Source organism: Natrix helvetica, assembly GCF_964273705.1.
Source record: "Natrix helvetica genome assembly, chromosome: 5".
NCBI lineage: Eukaryota > Metazoa > Chordata > Lepidosauria > Squamata > Natricidae > Natrix > Natrix helvetica.
Genome location: NC_138551.1, coordinates 149,512,532 through 149,535,816, shown reverse-complemented (window position 1 = coordinate 149,535,816; position 23,285 = coordinate 149,512,532). Strand labels below are relative to the sequence as shown.

At 45.1% G+C, this 23,285-nt stretch overlaps 2 protein-coding genes across 2 annotated transcripts in view; both read left to right on the top strand.

Moving 5' to 3' along the window:
- The window catches only part of MRPL20 (mitochondrial ribosomal protein L20), a gene marked incomplete at its 5' end in the record, with an annotated part of 3,147 nt that extends 2,189 nt beyond the window's left edge, over nucleotides 1–958 (top strand). The window contains one exon of the mRNA XM_081956269.1: nucleotides 714–958. Within this exon, the coding sequence (XP_081812395.1) occupies nucleotides 714–887 (174 nt within the window). The 3' untranslated portion in view covers nucleotides 888–958. The remainder of the gene's footprint in view (nucleotides 1–713) is intronic.
- A 2,267-nt stretch (nucleotides 959–3,225) lies between these two features.
- Nucleotides 3,226–22,187, top strand: CCNL2 (cyclin L2). The gene is made up of 11 exons (XM_081954706.1): nucleotides 3,226–3,650; nucleotides 7,012–7,086; nucleotides 8,068–8,177; nucleotides 9,424–9,544; nucleotides 11,524–11,588; nucleotides 15,058–15,157; nucleotides 16,956–17,060; nucleotides 17,713–17,851; nucleotides 18,127–18,247; nucleotides 18,692–18,784; nucleotides 20,724–22,187. The coding sequence occupies exons 1-11, from the start codon at nucleotides 3,279–3,281 to the stop codon at nucleotides 21,085–21,087; spliced, it is 1,665 nt and encodes a 554-aa protein (XP_081810832.1). The 5' UTR covers nucleotides 3,226–3,278; the 3' UTR covers nucleotides 21,088–22,187.
- The last annotated feature ends 1,098 nt before the right edge of the window (nucleotides 22,188–23,285 follow it).

The following is a 23,285-nucleotide window of genomic DNA, read 5'->3' as shown; positions in this document are numbered from 1 at the left end:
GCTATTCTCCAAAGCACCTGAGGGTAGAACAAGATGCAAAATGGGTGGAAACTAATCAAGGAGAGAAGCAACTTAGAACTGAGGAGGAATTTCCTGACAGTGAGAACAATTAATCAGTGGAACAGAAGTTGCCTCCAGAAGTCATGAATGCCCCAACACTGGAAGTCTTTAAGAAAATGTTGGATAGCCATTTGTCTGGAACGGTATAGGGTTTCCTGCCTAGGCAGGGGGTTGGACTAGAAGACCTCCAAGGTCCCTTCCAACTCTGCTATTGTATTGTATTGTAATTTTTTTTTCTTTCTATTTTTCATTTCCAGACGCTTTTCAACATCTCATTCTTCCAGAGAGCCTGTAGTTAATGAAATGACACCACCAATTTAACCCTACTTTTGTTAGCATTGCTTTATTTTAATCTTTTAAATTCATATTTTGAATGTTTTATTTTACTTTTAAGGTGGGGTGGTTTTTATTTTTTGTTTTGTTGATGGCCGTACGGCTGTGGTTCAACAATGTGAGCATGAGTGACTTTAAATCTAATTTTTCAAAAATGGGGAAGGATTGCAAAAGGGCATCAAAGTTTACAAATATATTTTTTTGTACAAAGTTTCAATTCTTTTTTTTTTTCTTTCTTTTTCAGCTTTGGATAGGATGAAAATATAGGAAATGCACATCCAACTCATCTCTCTTTTTTCTTTATTTCTCCCACATCGTAGTGTCAAGTAGAACTGAATCGGAAATCATTAGCTGATCTAGCCATCTATGAACCAAAGACATTCAAATCTTTAGCTGCTTTAGCGAAAAGAAGAGGCGAAGAAGGACTGCTTGCAGCCCAGAGAGAAGGAAATGAACCTGAAGGAATATTTTCCCGCCTGTTGAAACATCCGTGAAGGAGACGTGTTCCCAATGAGCTTTGCTCAAATTAAAAAGAGACATTTTAAAAATAAAAATGTTGATTTTCCCCCCTCTCTCCTTTCTTCTTCTTCTTGTGCCATATCCATCATGGGATGTTGACGATCCTGTTGGTGATCCTATTTTTATCAACAGCCGCACAAAAAAGTGCTGCTGAGTTTTCTCCAAGCCAGTCCCTTAGATTTTGAAGCCATGTTCTTCTTCTGCCTGGACCTTGTTTGCCTTCAATTTTTCCCTGGATGATTAAGTAAAGGATGCCATTTTTTCCCGGGTGTCGCGTCACGTGTCCAAAATATTCGAACTTTCGCTTTTTAATGGTTTTGATGATTTCCCTTGGCTTTCCCAGGCATCTTATCACCTCATTTCTGATTTTGTCAACCCACTTTATACATTAACAGCCGCTTGTAAATCCATATTTCAAATCCTTCCAGTCTTTTCAAGTAGCTTTCTGTTAGAGACCAACTGTCCACTCCATAGAGCAGGATAGAATTTCTCTTCCGGATCCACACTGAGCGCCTATGCACCAAAGACAAATTCCTTGTGTGTCTAATCACACTTGGCCAATAAGAAATTCTATTCTATTTATCCTATATTCTATTCTATTTATCCTATATTCTATTCTAGTCTATCCTATCCTATATTATAGTAGTCTATTCTGTCTATAGTCTAGTGTATTCTATCCTATAGTCTAGTCTGTCCTCTATTCTTTTTTTTAATTATATATTTTTAAATATATATATTTTAAAAAAAAAAAAATTCTCATCCATTATGTACAGCATGTTGTTTGGTTACAAGCTTTGTGCATCCATATTTTCAATTATCTATACAATCACAAATTTTTCATCTAATATGAATAAGGTACCTTACTTTCATTTTGCATCATATGATCAATTACAATTTAAAATGTCTTTCCTTTCAGCAAGCCTAGTTCCCTTGCATTTTTAATTATTTAATAACAATATACCTTTATGTAATCACTTATCTCATTCTACTTATTTTTACAGTGTAAACAAAAAAAAAAATTTCCCCCAACTATTTATGTTCATACATCACTACTTTCAATTATGCATACTCCCATTAATCATCCATCAAATATGTTTATGCTCACTGTTAACCTTGTGTAGCATACATTCAAACAAAAATATTACTCCTTCATCTTCAAATAAAGTATTTTAAATCTCACTTCGTAAATATACCAATCCTTCATTACTTCCTTACTGAACTAGTCATCAACAAAATATCTTTGTATTATACATCACTATCTATGCATATTACCAATCATCTATCAAATGAACACAAATTCATTATTATCCTTATCCTTCATTTTAAAACAAAATATTCTAAATTATTCAGTCCATATGTAAGTCAGTCTTTCATTGTATCATTATTGATTGATTTAACAACATAATTGTATTATTGCTTGTCTCCTTCAATTAAAACATCTGTCCTCTATTGAGTTGGGAGGGTTGCACACCTCCCCCATGAGTGAATTCATTGATCAAGCCCACTGCCCTGTGCCATCCCTACCAGGGCTAAGGACCATATAAGGAAAGCCACCTCTGATTATGAGCATAGCACTTTGTAAGGCTTTTATGTCAGTAACGGTAGGGAATGCTGCAGTGGATGGGATCCCTGGGTGATTTGGTGTATGTTCATTCCTGGGAAAAGGAAAAGGAGGACTACAATGCCTATAGCTCTGAGCTAGCACGGGAATTATCATCAGAGGTTGTGTTTTTTTTTAATTATTAACCAGAATAGATCTCATTCTGCCATTCTTGGCTGCCAATCCATTGAAGCTGCCCATCCAGAACTTTGCCTTGTTATCTGGGTTGTACCATTACAACGCATGGGGGGAGCCGACGGAGAAGCCCTTCCCCTCTTGAAAGGTTAAAAATAAGGGGAACGATTACCAAAAAGCCGTTGTTATTTCTCCGTGACGGATATTTGGCGAAACGAAAGCCGCCAATTCTCCGAAACGGCTACAACCCTTCCGTCCGTCCCCCCGCAATTTTGAAGTGGTAGAACCCAACGTTTCCTTGAGAAGAAGCAAAAGAAGCCCCGCGCGCGTTGCATGTCGGGAAGCTCTGATTGTCTCGCGCTTCCACCCCTCGCCCTCCACCCCCGCCTTCGTGCGAAACTTCCGCCCAGAAAGAAAATCGGAAATTTCCAACGTTGCGTCACCCGGAGGGAGGGAGAGAATGTTCTTTTGGCGCTGGCCAATGGGAAAGCTGACGCCTCCCGAAGGCGGGCCAATCGGAGGCGTCGCGGCCTCAGGGCGGGGCCAAGCGCCGGGCGCGAGCCGGAAACCGGGCGCGAGGAGGCCGGAAGTGGAGTTGAGGGAGCGGAGGTGGCGACGTCGTCCGGACAAGATGGCGGCGATGTTGGCGCCCGCGGCGGCTGTAGCAGCCGCAGCGGCCCCGGCCGGCTTCGGACTCGGCTCGGTTCGGACGGCCGCCGCTTCGGCCGGCTGCTCGTCGTCTTCGTCGTCGTCGTCGTCTTCGAGCGGCGGTCCGGGCCCTCTCCCGCCGCCTCCCGCGCCGCCTCCGCCCGGGGCGCTCCGCATCGGCGACCGGCTCTACTCGGGAGTGCTGCTCACCTTGGACAACTGCCTCCTGCCTGAGGAGACGCTTCGCTTTACGCCTTCCATGAGCAACGGCCTCGACGCCGAGACCGAGGGGCAGCTCCGGATCACCGGCTGTGAACTCATCCAGTCGGCCGGCATCCTCCTCCGGATTCCTCAGGTAAAGGCCTCGGGCCTTGCTCGAATCCCATCCCCCGGGCCGTTGGGAGGCGGTTAAAAAAAGGGGGGGCTTCGAATCGTGGCGGGGGGGGGAACGAGGAAGAAAAGCAGGGAACGTTAGTGAGGAGGACGTTTGGACTACAATACCGGGGAAGTATAAACCAACAGTGATTAAAAGGGGTTTCGAATGGGGGGGGCAGGAAACTTAGTGGGGAGGACGTTGGACTACAATACCCATCTTCATCCGGGGAAGTATAATTCCAACAGTAACTCCAATAAACAGTAACTGTGGTTAAAGGGGGCTTCGAAATTTGGGTGGGAGTGGGAAGGATAGCAGAGAATGTTAGTGAGGAGGACGTTTGGACTACAATGCCCATCTTCGCCCGGACAAGTATAAACTAACAGTGATTAAAGGGGGCTTTGAATGGGGGGGGGAGCAGGAAACTTAGTGAGGAGAACATGTTGGACTACAATACCCATCTTGGGAAGTTGGGAGTTGTAGTCAGCAGAGATCTTAACGGATAAAAAATAGAATAAAGTCAGTGTAGAAATAAACTAAGTCAGTGTTTCTCAACCTAGGGGCCCTTGAAGAGTGGTGGTCTGCAACTCCCAGAATCCCCCATTTTCCATCTTTCTGGGAGTTGTAGTCCACCCCTCTTAAAGGGGCCCCAAGGTTGAGAAACACTGACTTAGTCTATTTCTACACTGACTTTATTCTATTTTATTATCCGTTAAGATCCCGGCCAACTATTTTCCTGATCTTCCCCATTCGAAGCCCCCTTTAACCACCGTTGCTGCCTTCCAATGTTACTGTTTATACTTTCAGATAATTAAGATACCCTTGTAATAAGTTTGTTTAGAATGTCAAAAATGCTATTTTATTACTGTTTATAATAATTTCATCATTTTTAAATGGGGGGGGGAGAGGGGAGAGTCCTTGAGAGATACTACAGTTGTTTTCTTCCTCTTTTGCAAGCTTATCAGTTTGAAGGGAGCTGGTGACAATGGTCCTCGTTAGCATTTTAAAAGGAGGACTTAAGCCTGCCTTAAAACCTTTATGCAGATCCCTTAACCTGGCCAGGATCAAAGAAAAAGAAAAACAGTGCCTCTTGGGCAAACAATCTACCCTCACCAGTGTGTGGGTGTGCTGGGTGGAGATGGAAGGCATTGTTAGCAATCCAGGCATCATTGTGTTGCCATTGTAACCTAATCTCAAAATCTGCCCTTTTCAGAAATAGAGGAAGACTTAGGTCTTCTAAGCCTATTAGTTGTATAGAAATAGACAAAAGTTAAAGTATGGTGCTGCTCTTTGTAGGAAGTTAGTGTTAGATAACGATTTGTCCAAATTTGTGAAGGAAGAGAGGCTACCATGAAGCTGAATTGTGGACATTTACCATCTCAGATCATTTTTAATAATAATGAGGGATTTTGTAGCCTCTGGTACTTTTAGGAGCCAATTCCAAAATTTGGAATTTGAGGATATTCTATTCAGAGTTTCCATTTCGGATCTGTAGACCAGGACTGAACAATACTGAAACTTCAGAATGAAATTCAAAATTCCAGACAATACTAGATTATGACCTGTACTATGACATCAACTGTACTCACATATAAAGTACTAATCTAATTCTCCTATATGTTAATCATGTAATCATTCAAAGCTCCTTTGCTTAGATAACTGAAATATAATAGTGCTGATAATCTTACATGTGTTTCTCAAGTTTTGTTTCATTCTTTGGTTCATCCTTCCAAAATACTTTGGATGTATGTTACTGGGCAATACTGATAATAGGATTTTTGTGAGCCTTTTGTGTACAAATGTGGTTGTGGATTTCTGGTTTGCGTTTGCTAATAGACAACTTTTTAATATAAAGTTTCCATATGAATTGGTCTAGAGTTTCCTGTTTGGACTAGAAGACCTACAAGGTTCCTTCCAACTTCATTATTGTTAGTCCCAAAGGTGCTTTTTCAAGAGGCAACGGGTTTTTCTTTGAAGACATTTCGCTTCTCATCCAAGAAGCTTCTTCAGCTCCCAGAAAATCCCGTTGCCTCTTGAAAAAGCACCTTTGGGAGAACCACGTCCTAGATGACTGAGAATCTCCATAAATATTTGTTATCGATCAATATGTCATTAGGATTGTGAGGGCAGTCTTTCCACTTGAAGCCAAATAAGAAAAAGGAATTTATAAATATAAAGTTATATTTTAAACTGGAAGATGAAACAACTTGGAATTCCCTTCTCAGGACCAACCAACCAACCCACCCACCCCCTTAGTTATTTTAAAGTATTCAAAAGCCAGAGAATCTAGCATCCAGTGTTCTAAATCCAGGAAGTATTTAGGAACTCAGTACAAATGAGCTGCCTCTGAGTCAGTTGTTTCTGCTTTCTTTTGTTTTCCAGACTTGATTAAACCTCGGGGCTTAAAAAAAAAACAATTAAACCCAGGCTTGTAAAAATAAAAACTTCTTAAGGGGGAGTCCTGATAAGGAAGCAGGGATTTTTTTCGGGGGGGGGGGGAGGGAGAATGAGAGAGGAATATTGCTTTATCGGAGGTTTGCTAACCCAGCCCATTCAAGCCGGCATTCTGTTCCCGGAAATGTGTGACGCAACAGCCCTTTGGCCTGAAATGACAGCGATTCCCTCCCTAGCAAGTTCTTTGTTGTTTGCCAAGGAAACCAGCTGATTGCTGCTCTTTTGAGAGCAGTCTGGATATTTTAGAGCTACAAATCCCAAGTTGCATTCTGGCTGATTCATCCCCAAATTCCCTTCCCGTTGTTGAAAAATCTTGTCTTGGGAATTTCTCCTCCCGAACTGGCAGAGTGGATTTTTTAATTGCCCCTTGTTTGTTTGTTTGTTTTTTAATTGTGCCTTTTGAGCAATCAAGAGCCGCCCTGCCCTTTCATTTTTTCAGAGAAAGTGGGTGGAAGGCCATTGAGTGTCTTCCACCTTAGAATCCTTTTAAGTTGTCTGTCGACACCAAATAATCAACAATGCCGTTTTCTCACTTGCCTGCTATTAGAAACCAGGAGTGATGAAGTCACAGGGCCATCCTTTCAAATACATTGTAAATAGTCTCTCCCCATCATTTCCTTGGGCACTCGGACGTTTAACCTGCGCAGTGTGTGTGATTTAAAAAATTTTTTTTTTTAACTTGCTTCCCTTAAATAAGAAAAAACCTGGTTACCTTGGAAGTGTTTTCCCCAAGTCGAGCTAGATATTACACAAACCTAGGAGAAGTTGTTACATGATGGGGGAAATACAGCTGCAGATCCTTTATAGATTCAGAGCTCATGTTCCATTTAAGTTTTTTTTATTGGAAGAGTATTAATATATATTCTGGCTCTGCTTTTTTGTTTTCCAGGTGGCCATGGCTACAGGGCAGGTGCTATTCCAGCGTTTCTTTTATACAAAATCATTTGTGAAGCATTCCATGCAGGTATGTAGTTTAGTTCCTGAAACCCCGGGGTGGGGTGGGGGTCTGTAAACTCAGTTGCCATTTTTGGAACATAAGACTATTGAAAGTTTTTCTCCTTGACATCCCGAACTGATCTTACTTGCCGATAGATCCTGTTGATCTCAAATACAATTAATGTTTTCAGGCCTTCGTCCACATGAATCATCATTTTCCTCTTGGGCAACATCCACAATGTATCACATGGACGCTAAATTTGGCCTTGATTGAAACATATGCTCCTTTCCCTTCATTGCTGACATTTAAGCAACTTTTAAAAGATTGAGAAATTCTACCTCCTGCGTCAGAAAGAGATGACTCACCAAAAACATTAGAGAAAATTGTTTTTTCCCCCCCTTTCTTTCAAAAATTATAATGAAAGCAAAGCTGAGGTCATTTAGAAAGACCTTTTTTGGAGTTTCCCTGGGAGGAGCTTAATGATAAGGTCCCTACCTGAATCTCAGGTGTGTGTGAAGCGTTAACATTCTGGGTCCCATAATGACAGAGCTTTACAGGTAGTCTTTGACTTGAAAGCCATAGCTCACCCCAAATTTCCATTGTTATGCGAGAAAGTTGCTAAGTGAATTTTGCTCCATTTTGCAACTGTTCTTGCCACAGTTGCTAATTGAGTCACTGCAGTTAAGTTAGTCGCACAGTTGTTAAGTGAGCCTGTCTTTCCCCACTGAGGTCGCAACAGGGGATATCATGATCCTGGGACATTGCGATGGTCACAAACTGGAGCCAGTTGCCAAGCGTCTGCCTTCTGATCATGTGACCATGTAATGGCCATAAGTGTGGAAAACGGTCATAACTTCAGTCACTAAAGGAATGGTTGTAAATCCGGGGTTGCCTGTAAAAAGAAACAAGAGGGGCAGCTGGGTGGGCTGCGTGAAGACTGGCTCAAAACTCCGTCGTCCAAATGGTTCTCTCACAGCTCAGAATGACATTCCCGTTGTCTCTTTCCAGCATGTGTCGATGGCCTGTCTTCATTTGGCTTCCAAAATTGAAGAAGCCCCACGGCGCATAAGAGACGTCATCAATGTATTCTACAGACTTCGGTTGCTGAGAGAGAAGAAGTAAGTATGAAATGCGGCAGGCTTGGGGGGGGGGGTCTCAGTTCTCGCGGTTTCTAGTTTGACCTTCTTGCAAGAATTCTTGTAAGCCTCGGTCATCACACACACATACACACATGCCTTGTCATTCATGTTCTGGCCACTTTTCCTGCATCCACCTGCGCTATAGGGGTGTTTTAAGGATCACGTCTTTCTTGGATTGTGGGTCCCAACCAAAGGGGGTTCGCAGCGATTCCTCCCCCTCTGTTCACGAAGGAGATCGTCGCTGGGGGTTTATCTCCAGGTTTTTTTGTCCCTGATCTTGGCAGGAGGGAGACTGCTATTATATTGCTAGAAACAATATAATTGCTGGAGGCGCTACAACAGGGCTGAAGTTTTGCATGGGCGAAAAACCCATTCTGGGACTGAAGAATAGGTTAAAGAGGGGAAATTTGGGCTTGAATTGGGTGCCTGGCACTCATCAAAAGGATCTTGCAGGTTCCAGATGGAGAATTTAAATCTTTCTCGATCTGGTTCCCTTCAACTGTATTGGATTGCACCAAGGGATGAGGTGTTGTGGCCTGCTGGCCCCTTCAGCAGCCGAATCAGAGGAGGAAAAGGAGTCAGGGTCAGCATCGAGGCAACCTGAGGGAAGAGGGAATGGAGCTGTCGGGGAGAGAGAGACAGAGGAAGAGCCTAGGCCATCCGTCAGCCCTCAGATGGAGAGTCAACAGCTCCCAGGTCTGGAGGTGGTTGTCATTTATTTGTATATTGAGTTGTACGCCGCCCCGAGTCCCTTTGTGGAGAGGGTGCGGCCTATAAATTAAATTAATAAATAATAAATAAATAAGAAGGAACAGTGCCTGATGCATGGATGTGCGGAAGGCAGAGGAGAGGAGAACAATGGAAACGTATGGGTCAGTTCTTGGGACGGAAGAGCCACCGCTGCTAGCGAAGCCTCATCCTAACTCTGGGGATAAAAGGAAGGGGGCGGAGATGAACAGATGTGGCAGACAACTATTCATCTTCCGGCCGGACGGTCTTGTTAGCCTGCGGTGAGAGAGAAACTTTTTGCCGGAGCTGCTGGCACGCCAGAAGGTTTGTTGCAGTTTGGGGAGCTGGGTCAGAACATGAGGGTTGTGGCTTCAATTGAGTTGATTTTTCCATTCAGACTGTACAAAAAGCTGACACTAAGACTCCTCCTGTGGCGTTTAGGCTGTTGAGGTTTCAGCCAAGACCTCCTTCCTTCCTTCCCTCCTCCTCCACGCAGGAAACCTGTCCCCCTAATACTGGATCAAGAATATGTTAACTTGAAGAACCAAATCATCAAGGCGGAGAGGAGAGTTTTGAAAGAACTTGGATTTTGCGTGCACGTGAAGCATCCCCACAAGGTTTGTATTGAGCTTCCTGTTTTTTCTTCCCTATATATCAGTTGCCTGGGCAGACCAAAGAGTTGGAGTTTCTCTCCCCCTCCCCCATTGGAAAAAGATACCTCTTCAAGGCCCACTGTGTCACCTGTGACTGAACAGATGGATTCCCATTTTAAGCGCTGATCACCTTTCTATGTTAAGGATTGCTAATTTCAATCCGCATGACAGGAGGAGGGTCTTTTGTATGTCCAGGTAACTCTGTAAATGTTTCTTGGCTGTGCATCAAATCTTCCCAGATGCTCACATCCTTGTGCAAGGGAGTGTTTTCTCTTTCTTTCCTCTCTGCTTTGCTGTATGGCTTCCTTTTTTTTTTTTTTTTTTTGGACTCAACAGCATTCAAGTACCGTTGCCTTTGAGAGTGAAACAAGCTGGCAACCCCATAAGAGTGGGGAAAAAAACTGCAACTTCTCAGTGCTTTTAATCCCGATAGGGTGTCCTATCAGAGGTGTGTTTGAATTACAGTACGCCTCACAAAGACCTTGGTTTTGTCTCTTGGTTGTGCCACGGGGATTTCCCATTCAGTCCCCTTTGCAGTTTTTCCCAACGAAATTGCATCCCTCTCTCTAATCTTCTGCAATCTTGGAGCCCAGCCTCTTAGGAAAGTAAATTATCATCAGTAAAGTCCTGGTAGGTTTTTTTTTTTGGGGGGGGGGGAGACAGAGCCTGGTGAGTGGACTGTTTCTCCTAAATTTTCTGGCTGACCCTCACTATCTAATAGAGGGGAGTAAGGGGAAACCCTGTATAAAATGTTTTTTGCATTAATGAAATCTGGTTTGTCAGCTTCAGAAATGAGGATATCGCAGCCATAGTTTAGGGCTAACCGGAGCGGTAAGAGACACCCATCTCCTATGCATTGTGGCTCCCATGAATTTTTCTCTTCCACCATGCTCTGTTTAATTCCTTTCTTGGCATTTTTTTTTAACTGAGCTGTGATGGCGGAGCGGTTAGAATGCCGCGTTGCAGGATTCCTGCTCGCTGCCCTCAGTTTGATCCTGAGCGGCTCAAGATTGACTCAATGAGAACCCAGATTGTTGGGGGCCAAGAGGCTGATTCTGTATACCGCTTAGACAGGGCTGTAAAGCAGAAGCGGTAGATAAGTGCTGTTGCTTCTCACAATATAAGTTCCTAAGCCTTTTCCCCATTGGGCAGTCTTACTCGTTTCTGGCCATGCTTTGAAGCCCAAAGTAAGCTAGATTAGTTCTTTTCATCTCTTCAGCCATTGGTAGCATTTTTGGGGTGAATACTGAAGGAGGAAGCTCTCTCCAGTCTTAACTTCCTTTGGAACAGGAACAGGAAGGCAATCTGGGCAGGCTGAAGAGAGCCAGGGCTGGAAACATTAAATGTTCAGGAAAAAGCTTTGTATTATGTGTGTGTACTTCTGAGTCTCACTTCTCTGCTTTTGGGGGACATATATATCTAGAACTAGCCGATAACTTGGCGTTGCCCGGGTATTTATTTATAGGGGGAAAATGTCCGGACCAAACGTAATTTCTAATGTTGGATTTTTTTCCCCATACCAGAGGGAGCCCCCTTGTGGAGTACTGTGAAGCCGTTACCATGGCAACTCCGCTGCGCTGTACAGTAGGAGCCATTTTACGGCAGTACAGTAGAAGCCACTTTAAGGCACAACAGGCTGTATCTTAACAGAACATACACCACCGAGGGGCTTTAGGGGTGTCTTAGCCCCCACAGTATTTGTCTCCGGAGAGTAAGTCATCCGTGTAGCAAGTTTTTGTTGAAATTGCTCGAGGCATTCCAGAGTTATGCAAACACACAGCCATTTATTTATATTTATTTATACACACACACGCACACATTAGCTGTGGCTCGGAGCAGCTTGACAAAGAGGACATTAGTTCAGCTGGGCTCTCTTCTCTAAATTAAATACCTCTTGTCCGCTACTTGACCACGTGTATAACTCCGTCACCCGTATCTTCCAGATAATCGTTATGTACCTTCAGGTATTAGAATGTGAACGTAACCAGCACCTGGTCCAGACCTCATGGTAAGTTGACGTTTCTTGTTTCTCTTGAGGCCAGCGGGGGCAGTGGCAGGAATGTGTCATAGTTGGGGCTGAGTGCGTGTGCCCCACTGCCGTGTTCGTGGCCTTCCATTTTTTTCGTTTTTTGTTTTAAAAAAACCCCGGAATGCCACCTCTTGTCCCTCCGAGTGGGACGGGCCTCTTTGCTAAAAGAGTCAGACACACACTTTCTCTTAAAAAATGGTAAGAGAGCGGATCTCTTCCTCCCCCTTTGCTCTTCCTTTCTTCTCCTACTGTGGGAAATTTTGAGGGAAATTTCCGGGTGTGGGGAAGGGGGGGGGTTGGAGGAAAAACATGATGTTCTACCCATTTTGCGTATGGGGAGCCTTTGAAGCAGGAGGGCACCGGAAGAAAATAAACTTGGTCGTTGAAAAAGCACACTACCCTGGGTGGGTCGTATTCTAGGTGTGGGGTGGCAGATCTTTTAACACAGGGGTCCCCCAACCCGTGGGCCGCATGGCCTATTTGGAATTGGGCCATGCAAATGGTGGGCAAGAAGGAGCCCGTTGCGCGAGTGCTCAACCTGACGGGCTGGTGAAGGCTCACACAGCCCAGTTCCCCTCTCCCACCCACCCGAGCTAGGCCGCCAAGCCGCAACACTTGAAGGCCTCTCTTTTAACGCATAACCTTTTGGGTGAGTAATGGCTCCCCGTCCCTTTACGACAGCCCCCTGGCAACCAATAAGCCTCTCAAGATGGCATCAGCCACCTTGTCCATGTCCCCATTCCCAGGTTTTAGAGCCTTAAAATATATCTGTTCTGTTCATGTTGGTGTTTTTCTGAATCTCAGTCTTAGCCAGCCTCTCCCCCTTTCCTCCCCCCCCCCCCCCGACCCTGTAGTAAGAAAGGTAGCAGCTAACCTGTGAACCTACCAGGGTGTAAACATTGATCTCAAAAAGCGAATTGTTATGAACTGTCTGGCGTGGTTTGGAAGGAGAACCTGTTTTGACTTTCTTTTTTTTTCTGTACTCTTTTGATCGAAGGGTAGCCTCTGAGGGTAAGTGACTAAGACCTCCTCTGCTGCCCACGAACAATGGTGCAGGGAATACTGGCGTCTTCAGTCAAACCCCGAGCAGGCTCCAACAGAGAGAAGGCTGCCTCTCTAGACAGGTGGTATGCGTCCGCTAGTAGAGTTAAAAACTGGCCGAACTGCTGCTTGTTGATTTTATTTCGATTTTATTTCATTTCCCCCCCTCCTTTGTTTTCCAATCTCTTTTCCATTTTGTTTGCACACTTTTTCCCCAGATGAGCCCGTGTTACTTACTGTGCAGGTGCTCTGATGCTATCATGTTTGATATCTTAATAGTTCAATGCAAATGTTTTGATTCAACTTGGCTATTTTTATTTTTTTTCTTGAATTGTCGCTGAGGTTTGGGCTGGGAGGGAACGGGGCTCTAAACGCTGGTCATTGCATCTGTAAATCTATTATGCTTTTGTATTGTATTGTAATTATTATTTAAAAAAAAAAAGGATGTCAACTTTCCTGACTATTATGCACATCGTATGTATGGCCCAGGTGTTCTATTTGGACTTTCAAAAGTTGGATCTTCACCGTTGCCTTCCAGAACAAATGCCTTCAATTATTGTTGAATTCGAATGTTTGATTCTCTGCTGGAATTACTGCTGTCTGATAAAAGTTGGGGGGGAAAGTCCAAGAACTTATGTTGCATAACCACACTTTTCAGTTGTTTCCAGATGCTGTCCTTGGTCATTTAGCTCTTGTAACTCTGGGATGTCACCACAATTAGTTCATTTTGGTGTGTCTTCTAATCTAAACTGAAGTAGCTCCATTCAAAGGTTAGTTGGACAACTGGTCCCATCCTCTTCGTCGATCTAGATTGCCATCATCCAAGAATGGTTGTTGTTATTAAGCCCTTCTTTTCATCCCTTGGTTTTTCCATGCCCCAAGACAGTTGAAAGATGCCATTCAGAACATTCTGGTGGGCATAAGTACAGGTAGTCCTTGATGTACAACAATTCATTTATCTTAACTAGATCTGAGCATTCAGCCAAAAGCACTTAAGTAATTAAAATGTAATAAAGCTGAATCAACAAACCAGCCCAGCACTTGCCTGAAGGAGACTATTGAGAAAACTCATATCAGGATAACAGGAAAAATCCCTGCCTTGTCCTTAAAGGGATTATCCCCAAAAGAATAGAAATCAGGGTAGCCACAAGAACTCTCTGCTTTGCCCTTCAGAGGATTATCTCCCAAAAATAGAAATTGGACAAAAGAAGTATCTCTTAAGGCAGTCTTCAAATCTTTTCCTGCACGGCTTCTCCCAGCTGGAAGGAAGTAGGGAAAAATATTCCAAGCTTTTTTTCAGCCCTAATGAGGTGCTAATGAGTTAAGGGATCTTCACTTTACTTTGCCTGAAATAGAGCTTCACTGGTTAGCACCTCATTAGGGCTGAAAAAAAGCTTCCAAAAAGCTACATTCCGCCCTCTTATGGGTGTGTGTGTGCGTCTTATATTCCAAAAAATATGGTAGATTCTTGTTATAGTAACAAAATGCAGCTCGGAAATTACAATTCCACAAGAAGTAGGCACCCCTAGCGTAATGCAGCCTGTCTCCTAGGCTCATAAACCCCATCCAGCAGACGACAACCTGGGAGGGTGGGGGTGGGGATACTTTTTAAAAAATGATAGGTGGTGAAAATGTACTGTGTTGCTTGCATTACCTTCCGTGTTCCAGTGTGTGCAAAACGGGACTGGTCAGAGGTCCATGTGCTGTGTGTTTTCACTTCATTCTGTGAACATTTGTTTTGAGAGACCTTGTTACAGCCGGGTGGCTAAGAACAGCTAAAGGAGAAACCCAAAGCCATGTTCAACTTGACTCATGCACCTCGTTGGCAAAGGATGGGACGTTTTTGTTCTGGCTGATTCCCTCAAAACGGATTTGGGTCCAGTGGTTTCCCTCCCCCAAACACGGAGAATCTCCCCATCGGAAGCGGCTTGCGACGGAAGAGGCCGGCTGTTGGAAAAGCCCTGGATTTCTGCACCTCTCTCCTGCGAAACCGTTGAACCTGTTCCCGCAGACTTGTTTATTTTTGCATTGTGGACGCGTTGTGGTGGGAGAGTTTTCAGACGGCTGCGACTTGATCCCTGTAAACCTTGTGCTTGGCGTAAGACCAGCCTAGTAGAGCGTGTAGCCGAGAGGAAAGTTAAAAGCAGGTTCTCGTTCATAAAAACCACCCACATACAGTTGATAACGTTCCAGATCAATGTTCTAGATTGATGCTCTTCTGTGAGATGAAGCAGCCCGTTCTCATTCCACCTTGTTGGAGGTCACAGGGTTAGCTAGCAGGAAAAAGTTAGTTCCCTTAAATTGCAAAAGGAGGAGGCTTAATGCTGTACAGGAAGTAATTTTGGGGGGGCAGGTTAGCAACTCTTCCTACTTCTTTCTTTTCTTCCTCCCTCCCAAATTATCTCAGGAATTACATGAACGACAGCCTGCGAACAGATGTTTTTATGAGATACCAGCCGGAGACGATCGCTTGTGCCTGCATTTACCTTGCTGCTCGGACCCTTCAGGTTGGTGTATTTTTTTTAAAAAAAAGATGTTAGTCTTGCCTAGCAGGATTGCTGCTTTTTTTAGTGAATCGTTTCCACCCCAGAAGAGAGAAGGGTCAGCCTATTCTCCAAAGCACCAGAAGGCGGGGCAAGAAGCAAGGAGACAACCAGTTAAGGAGAAATTGAATGACAGGACAGTTAACCCGTGGAACAGCTTGCCTCCAGAAGTTGGTGCTCCAACAGTGGAGATTTTTAAGAAGAGACTGGACATCCTTTACTTTTTACTTTTATTTAGATTTTTATACCGCCCCCTCTCCCCAAAGGGACTCGGGGCGGTGTACAGTCAAATAAAAACACATCAATAAATAGAAAATACAAACACAAAGAGGAGGCAATAAGAAAACTGTACATATCTAAAGTAAAGTAATTAAAAGCAATATTTAAATACCCTAAAAAATACCCAATTAAAATATCTGCCAGGAGGTAGAATAAAACTATAAATGGGCCATAAATCCATTTGTTTGAAATAGTATAGGGCTGTGGTGGCGAAACTGTTTGGCACCAAGTGGCAGAAAAGGGAGCGCATGCACACTCATCGGACGAGGGCTGCGGCCTGGAAGAGGAGCTACCCAGGGGCCATGTGTGTGCCGGGAAATGAACTTCCGGTTTCCGAAGTCTTCCGGTTACTGCCGCACATGTGATCACACCAGAAAACGGAAGACCAGCTCCTCCAGTTTCCGGCACGACCGTGCACTCAAAGGCCAGCTGATTGTTGCATGCGCTTTCCCGGAAGAGGAATGGACAATGTCCTGCGTGGCAGACGACATGGCTTCGCGTGCCACTTTGGGCACACGTGCCATAGGTTCGCCATCATGGGTATAGGGTCTCCTGTCTGAGCAGGGGGTTGGATTAGAAGACCTCCAAAGGCTCCTTCCAATGTTGTTATTCTTTTATTTTTCTGTTTTGAGCGTTTAGGGACTTTTTTCTTCTCACAGAAGAGGAAAGAAATGTAGAAAAGTAGGCTAGGAAATTTAAAAAATAATGGCTTAGAAGTAATCCAGTGTTTTCAGGCCTGGGCTTCTACAAAAGTCATGTTCATGTTGATTCTCCCCTTATTTCCCCTCACCCCCAACAACAACAAAAAAGCAGCCTTAAAAATGTACTCGGAGCTGTGAATGGGATTGCAATTCAATGTTTTATATTTTGAGTCTCAAAGCTGGTATAGTACAGATGAAATTGGTTTAGGGCCTTCCTTAAAAGGGGGAGGGGGGACAGCCTTTTTGGAAACCATCCGTCAGAATTTTTCGATTTTGAGAAAGGAAGGGATATCCTGAGAAGTAAACCAGAAATTGGGATGATCCCAAGTAAAACTAGTTTGTTTCTGTCTCTCAAGTTCTCCTCCTCTCTCCTTCCTCTTTAGCAATAGGACTTAAACATACATACCGCTTCATAGTACTTTTTAGCGCTCTCTAAGCGGTTTACAGAGTCAAAATCTGGGTCCTCATCGGACTGCCCTTGGAAGGATGGAAGGCTGAGTTAACCTTGGGCCCCCGTCAGGCTCAAACTCCTGGCAGTAGGCAGAGTGGGCCTGTAATCTTGAATCCTAGCCACTGCGCCTCCAGGGCTCTTAAAAAGAGATTAATGACTCTGATGTTAGGTCAGCCCTTGGGATGGCTTTCCCAAGGAAGCCATTGAAAGCGTGGTTGCGATTTGGGGCCCCCGTTACTGCAACCTACAAAGAGTCGCCCGGAGGGGAGCGTGTGAAGGGCGAGACATGTCGTCTCCTAGTTGATGAACGAGTGATGCCTTTCCTTTGCAGATTCCTCTTCCAAACCGCCCTCACTGGTTTCTTCTCTTCGGGGCCACCGAGGAGGAAATTCAAGAGGTCTGCCTGAAAATTTTAAAACTCTACACAGTGAAGAAGGTCAGTAGCTGGGTCGGGTTTGTGAAATGGGAGGCCATGGTGGTTGGTTAGCAGACTCTTTTCTCTCCCGGAGGGGCTGGGAAGATTACGGAGATCCACCTTTCCATCCATCCAGCAGTCCATGATCAAGCTTGCGACGGGAACCGTACTCTGATTTCTGTTGGGTGGGTGGGGGGAATACAGTCCTCGGCTTACAACCCCAGTTGAGCCCGAAACCTACGTGGCTAAGCGAGACAGTTACGAAATGAGTTTGACCCATTGTATGACCTTTCCCACCAATGTTGTTAAGCGAATCCCTGCAATTGTTAACCTAATGGCACGGTTGTTAAAGCGAATCTGGCTTCCCCCCCTCCCCCCACTGACTTGGCTGGTCAGAAGGTTGCAAAAGGGGGACACCACGGCAGTCGTAAATATGAGTCAAATTTCCAAGCATCTGAATTTCGATCACCTGACTGGGGAATGCTGCCACAGTCACAAGTGTGAGAAATGGTCCTGTCACCTTTTTTACAGTGCCGTGGTCATTTTGAGAGGCCACTATAAATGAACTTACCTGTACTTCATTTTCCTCAACCTGTCCTGCCCTTTCAGTGCAACCTTTTCAGGTAAGCAAAGGTTGCCTTAAAGCGTCATCTATCTCTCTTTGCCTCCTCAGATTGACCTGGCCGTTCTAGAAAGCCGGGTGGAGCAGCGGAGGCTGGCCATGGAAGAGGAAAAAGCCCAGGCCAAAGGCCTCGTGCCAGAAGGAACGCCACATCTTGCCGTGTCTGGTTTTTCTCCAGTCCCCAAGCCAGGTGAGGGTTGTCATGGCCTGTCAGCGGCCAACAGAGCCGGGAGCAGATTCTGACAGTGCGGAGGTTGGGGGGGGGGGGGGGAATGGGCCAGTCCTGGAGTCTGGGGAAGGCTCTGATGAGGGCTCTGCGTCGGAGGCAGAGAGGGGGCCCAACATGTTTTCGGTTTCCCAAGAGTTCTTTTTTCCCTCAAGAATCGAGCAGCCGCTTGCCTAAATTTTTAATGTTCCCGGATTGGCTGGGTTTTCTGACTTCTTGTCGCTTTCCCCCCTCTCTAGAATCGCCAAAAGACACCAAAGGCAGCATTAAGCCTTCCCCGCTGCCTGTGCAGGCAGTCAAAAATGCCAAGAGGAAGACCGAAGGGATGAAGAGATTGAGGTCGAAAAGTCCGATTAATGGGTAAGATTTGGGGATAGAGGCTCTCCTGCGCTTAACGGAGGAGTTGTATTGGGGAGGGTTTTCCCCCCAGTTTGGATCCAGATATCTTCCTACCTACCTACCCGTCTTCTCCTCCTTCTTTTCCCTCTTCTTCTCCTATTTCTTTTTCTTCTTTTCCTCCTCCATCTCCCCCTTCTCCTCCTCCTCTCCCCTCCTCTCACAGTGTTTCCGAACCTGGGCCACTCTTAAGATGCGTGGATGTCAACTCCCAGAATTCTCTGGTCAACCCTGGGGAATTCTGGGAGTTGAAGTCCACACTCCTTAAAGGAGCCCAGGTTGGGGAACCTTGCTGTAAGCGAGGCCCTTATTTTTAAGATTACCCTCTGCTGTGAAAGTTCTTTGTTTAACTGAAAAAACAAACAAACCTATCCATCGTGTCACTTCCCTCCTCCTTTGAATCCGCAGCGTTCAGAAAGGCCGCGAGAGCAGGAGTCGCAGTAGAAGCAGAGAGCAGAGCTATTCCCGATCCACATCGCACTCCCCTTCTCCCAAAAAGAGGTAGGCTGCCGAAAGGCTGGAGCTGCCTTGTTGGTTCTACCGGCAGTTGCTTTGAGCCACAAGAACCATCGAAACGGGTCTTTGTAATAAAAGTATCAAGTTGGCACCCGGGGAATGCAAAGCGGTGGGGAAATGGCTTTCTTGAGCTTAAAGCCTTGCAGAGAGTGGATTTGGCAGCCTGGCCTAGCTCATTGCCCTGCCAGGCACAAGCCCTCCTGCTAGACACAGATGGGGATTTGGTTTGCAAAAATGGCTTGGTTTCTCCTCCGGCCAAAGACATTTGCTAGCTGGGCATTTGGCCCTCACTTTTAACTGTTGGGAGTCAGTGGTGGGATGTTGCCGGTTGAACTGGTTCGTGCCTAAAGCGCTTGCACACAGCATCCGAAAATGGAGCATTCAGAAGCTCAGCTGCTTACCTTCCAAGTCAGCAAGGGTAAGCAGAACAGTGTGGGGGGGGGGGGAATCAGCTGTGTCGCTAAGTGAGAGGAACTAGAAAGCAAGAAATAACAGGATAGGATAGAGGGGGGGGGGGGGGGGACAGACTGATTGACAGTGCTACTACTTTGCCCGAACCGGTCCGAACTGTCTGAATACTACCACCTCTGGTTGAAGTCAATTACAGGTAGTCTGCAACTTACGACGGTTTGTTTAGTGACCGTTCAAAGTTACAGCAGCACTGAGAAAAATGATTTATGGCTGTTTTTCACACAACCATTGCAGCATTCCCCCATGCTCAGTTGATCCAAATTCAGATGCTTGCAACTTGTTCATATTTATGACGGTTGCAGTATCCCCGGTGTGTGTGTGTGTGTGTGTGTGAGACGGTATCCCCTTTTGCGACTTTCCGACAAGTCCACAGGCAAAGCCAGACTTGCTTCACCAACGAATGACTAACCTAACAGCTGCCGCGATCCACTTAACAAACGTGGCAAAGAAAAGTTGTAAAAGGGGGCAAACTTTACTTTAACAACTGTCTCGCTTAGGCACAGAAATTTGGGGCTCAAGTCTTGTGGTTGTAAGTCAAGGAAGCAAGCCTTTTCAGTCTCCATTCCCAAGATTGTATGCCTTAACCCAGGGGTGTCAAACTTAATTTCATTGAGAGGCGCTTGGGTTTGACCTTTGGGACAGTGGTGGGCGTGGCCAGCTTGACATCACTCGTCGTCAGGGTTCCAAAAAACACCCCCAAGGAAATAAAACTCCAAGGCTTGAGTTTCTTCAAAGTTCCACTTCATTAGAGATGTCATGTTGGCACATCTGTGAAAACCCGAATTTGAAAGCTTCCAGGTTTTCCCCACCCAGTTGAAAGTTCAAGATCCTGCCCCCACAACCACAAGTCCATCCCATGGTCCAATCTCCCACTGCCACGCTGGCAGCTTCCACCCATCCAGTTCCGGCCAGGTGCATGGTCAAGGATGACCTTGGCTTTCTCAGAAGAATGTTGTTATGGCTACATATCACCCAACTCCGCATAATCCCCCCTCCCATTTTCCCACAATAGAAAATGAATAGTAGAAACTGTGGCAGGCCTGAAGTCCAAAAGAAAAGATGGCCTGCAGGCATGACACTCGTGTTGGGGGGCGCCTGTGTCCTGAGCACTCTACCAGAGAAAACGGGCTCTCGACTTCCGTTTTCAGCTGGGACGGCCTCCTGCAATCCTCTCCCAGCAAAAGCGGAGCTCGGGAGGGGCCACGTTTTTGTTGGCAGAGGTACCGCGGGACGCTATTTCCAAGGCGGCCCCGTGAGCCAGATCTAAGCACCCCGCGGGCTGGATGTGGCCCCCGGGCCTTGAGTTTGACACCCCTGCCTTAAGCAGTATAAGCGTAGGAGGAAGCAAAACAATTCGCCAGGCAAATTCTTCCTCAAGTTTTCAACATTTTTAAAACGTGCCTTGGCGGGGCAGCAACAAGTAACCCGTCCGTCTTCCTCTTCTCCCCTCCAGGAAAAGTGAAAGCTATTCCACCTCCAGCTGCTCCAAGTCGCACAGCCGTTCGAGGAGCCGCAGCGATTCGCCTCCCCGCCAGTTCGGCCACACCGCCTCCACTTACCAAAGCTCCAAGATGCGCAACTACAAGAAGGACAAGGGATACAAGTACGGCTCTCCCAAAGCCCGGCGGTCTCGCAGCCGCAGCTCCTCGAGATCCCGCAGCCGTTCGCGGGAACGAGAACGCTCGGAGCACACCGGCAAGTACCGGAAGAAGAGCCACTACTGCAGGGATCAAAGGCCCGAGCGGCACCACCCGTACGACAGGCCGAGCCATCGTTACGATAGAGATCACCCCGGCAACAGCCGGCACCGGAGATGAAGTCAGAAAACACAGCCAAAGCTCCCTCCCCTCCCGGCCTCAGCCAAGGCCCTCTTTTGCCTAAGGCTGGACTATGGAGCCTTAACAAACATCTTGAATACTAGTTAAGGGCACGGACCCTACACGGGCAAATGAGGATTGACAGGGGGTCCTCTTTGGCTGCTTACCCCCCTCCTCTCTTGATATAGGGCTGTTGCTTGTTTGCTGGATTTTGTGTCTGCTTCCTGCTGGTGTGATGTCCCTTTGAGCTGTCAAAAAGCAGGACTGTAGCCTGCGTCGGATTCTGTGGAGAAAAACCTCAGGACACTGTTCAGAGGGTTGGGATTCCCCCTGCTCCCTTCCCAATTTTTATAAAAAAAATATTTCTCTCTCACACGCACACAGGATCTTGGGAAGTCACCCCAACCACATTTTGTTTGGTGCTAACCGCATTTTCCTTTCTCTCTGTTTTCTCTTGTTTTTTTTCTTACCGTGAACCTGTTTGCATTGTTATTACAGAAAAAGGTGATTTCCAGATTCTTAAAAAAATCTAATGCCTATATTAGGCAGCCGCGGAGAGAAGGAATACCTGATGCTGAAATGGGAAGGATGGGGGAAAAGCTTTAACCCTTTTCAAAGTGCAAATGTGTTTCAAGTAATGTTTGGAACTTAGGAACCCGCATCCCGAGAATGCAAATGTTTACGTTCCTTAACTGGAGGTTTTTTTCCCCCCCACAGGCCTACTACTTATTATTATTATTATTATTTTTTATCCCCAGCAGAAAGAACTATGGAATAGTATTTAAATTCCACGTGTTGAAAGTGGGTTTTTTTTAAAGAAGAAGAAAAAAATCCTGGTGCTGGCCACCAATTTTCCAAGCTGCGGATGATTTCATAGAGCTTAACCTTTTACGTGGTTTAGTTAATAATAAAATTTACTCAGGATCTTTTCAAAAAGTCTGAAAGAAATGATTGTTTTTGTCTGTTCTTAGCTTGCTGAAGAAAAAGGTGTTTATATTAAGAGAGAAATGTGTGCAGCACAAGAATATCCGTTTTAGTGGTATATCTGAGCTGTCTTCCTGTTCCTTAATTTCATTAAAGTATTTGATTTTGTATTTAAACGGTTGGACTTGGACTCTGCAACCTCTGTTGAATGGCTCTGTTAGTTTGTGATACGTTTTCTTCCTTCCTCCTAATATTTTTTCTGGTTTCACCAATTGCATTGTTTTGTCTTTTTTACACAGAGCAGTATGTTGATGTTTGGTGGCAAGTTTTGGCTTCTGAAAAGTTTTTTTTCTCTTTAACAGTGCACTTTGCCTTAATGTTTCATTATCCAAAAAATATTTCCACACCCCCAAGTGGTTTTCCATATAAAGAACATAACAACAGTTCATAATATGTAGTTGGCCTTGGCTGATGCCCAAAACGAAACAAATGGTTTGGTTTTACTTTTTACTTCTCTCCTGTTGACGACAAGAGCTGTGTGGATGGAGCCGAGGCCAGGAAGAAGAGCCAGAGTTTTAGGGGAGAAAAAAGATAGAAGAACGAGAGTTTAGTGTGGTGTATAAACTTGGCCTAGCAGCTTCCAGATATTTTGGTGGAAGATTCACCCTATAAATAGCCCAATGGGATAACAGTCTTTTTGAAAATATATAGTCCACTTCCAAGCACGAGGCCAAACGTTTCCAGCAGCGCACTTTTGAAGATGTTCTGAATCTCAGGATTCTTGGCTTGCAGCAGACAATATGAAAATAATTTATTCTACTACTATTAAAGACTTTCAGTTATTTTTCTAGGTTATTTTTAATCTCTGAATAAAGTTCATTTGGTTTTAAAGAAGCATTTCAATGTGAATTCTGCTAAATGACCCTTAAATGCCTATTTTCCCTAGACATCCCTAGGGCAAACAACTGGTTTCTAACTCATGAGTAGTCTTATTGCCGGGTAGCAATTGAGTAGCAATTACTCCCCCACCCCAAATTCTATTCTTTTCAAGAAGGATTTGCCACACAGTTGTGAAATTCAACTGATTTCCTCCTGTTTTCTCTCCAGTGATTTATAACGTGCAATTTAAAGCCTGTGTCCATTAGAAACTCCCCAATCAGGAAATAGCACATCGGAAATGTTCTATGGACTTAACAGCTTATCCCAACCCCTCCACCCCCAGTACATTCTGCGTCCTCCCCATATTTTAATCAGAACCTGCATCTTTACTGCAT

Bases quoted from the DNA above. Each gene is read 5' to 3' on its own strand.
- CCNL2 (XM_081954706.1), top strand. From the start codon at position 3,279: ATGGCGGCGATGTTGGCGCCCGCGGCGGCTGTAGCAGCCGCAGCGGCC. The intron at 8,178-9,423 runs GTAAGTATGAAA...TCCTCCACGCAG, and splicing joins CGGTTGCTGAGAGAGAAGAA to GAAACCTGTCCCCCTAATAC. The intron at 18,248-18,691 runs GTAAGATTTGGG...TTGAATCCGCAG, and splicing joins TCGAAAAGTCCGATTAATGG to CGTTCAGAAAGGCCGCGAGA.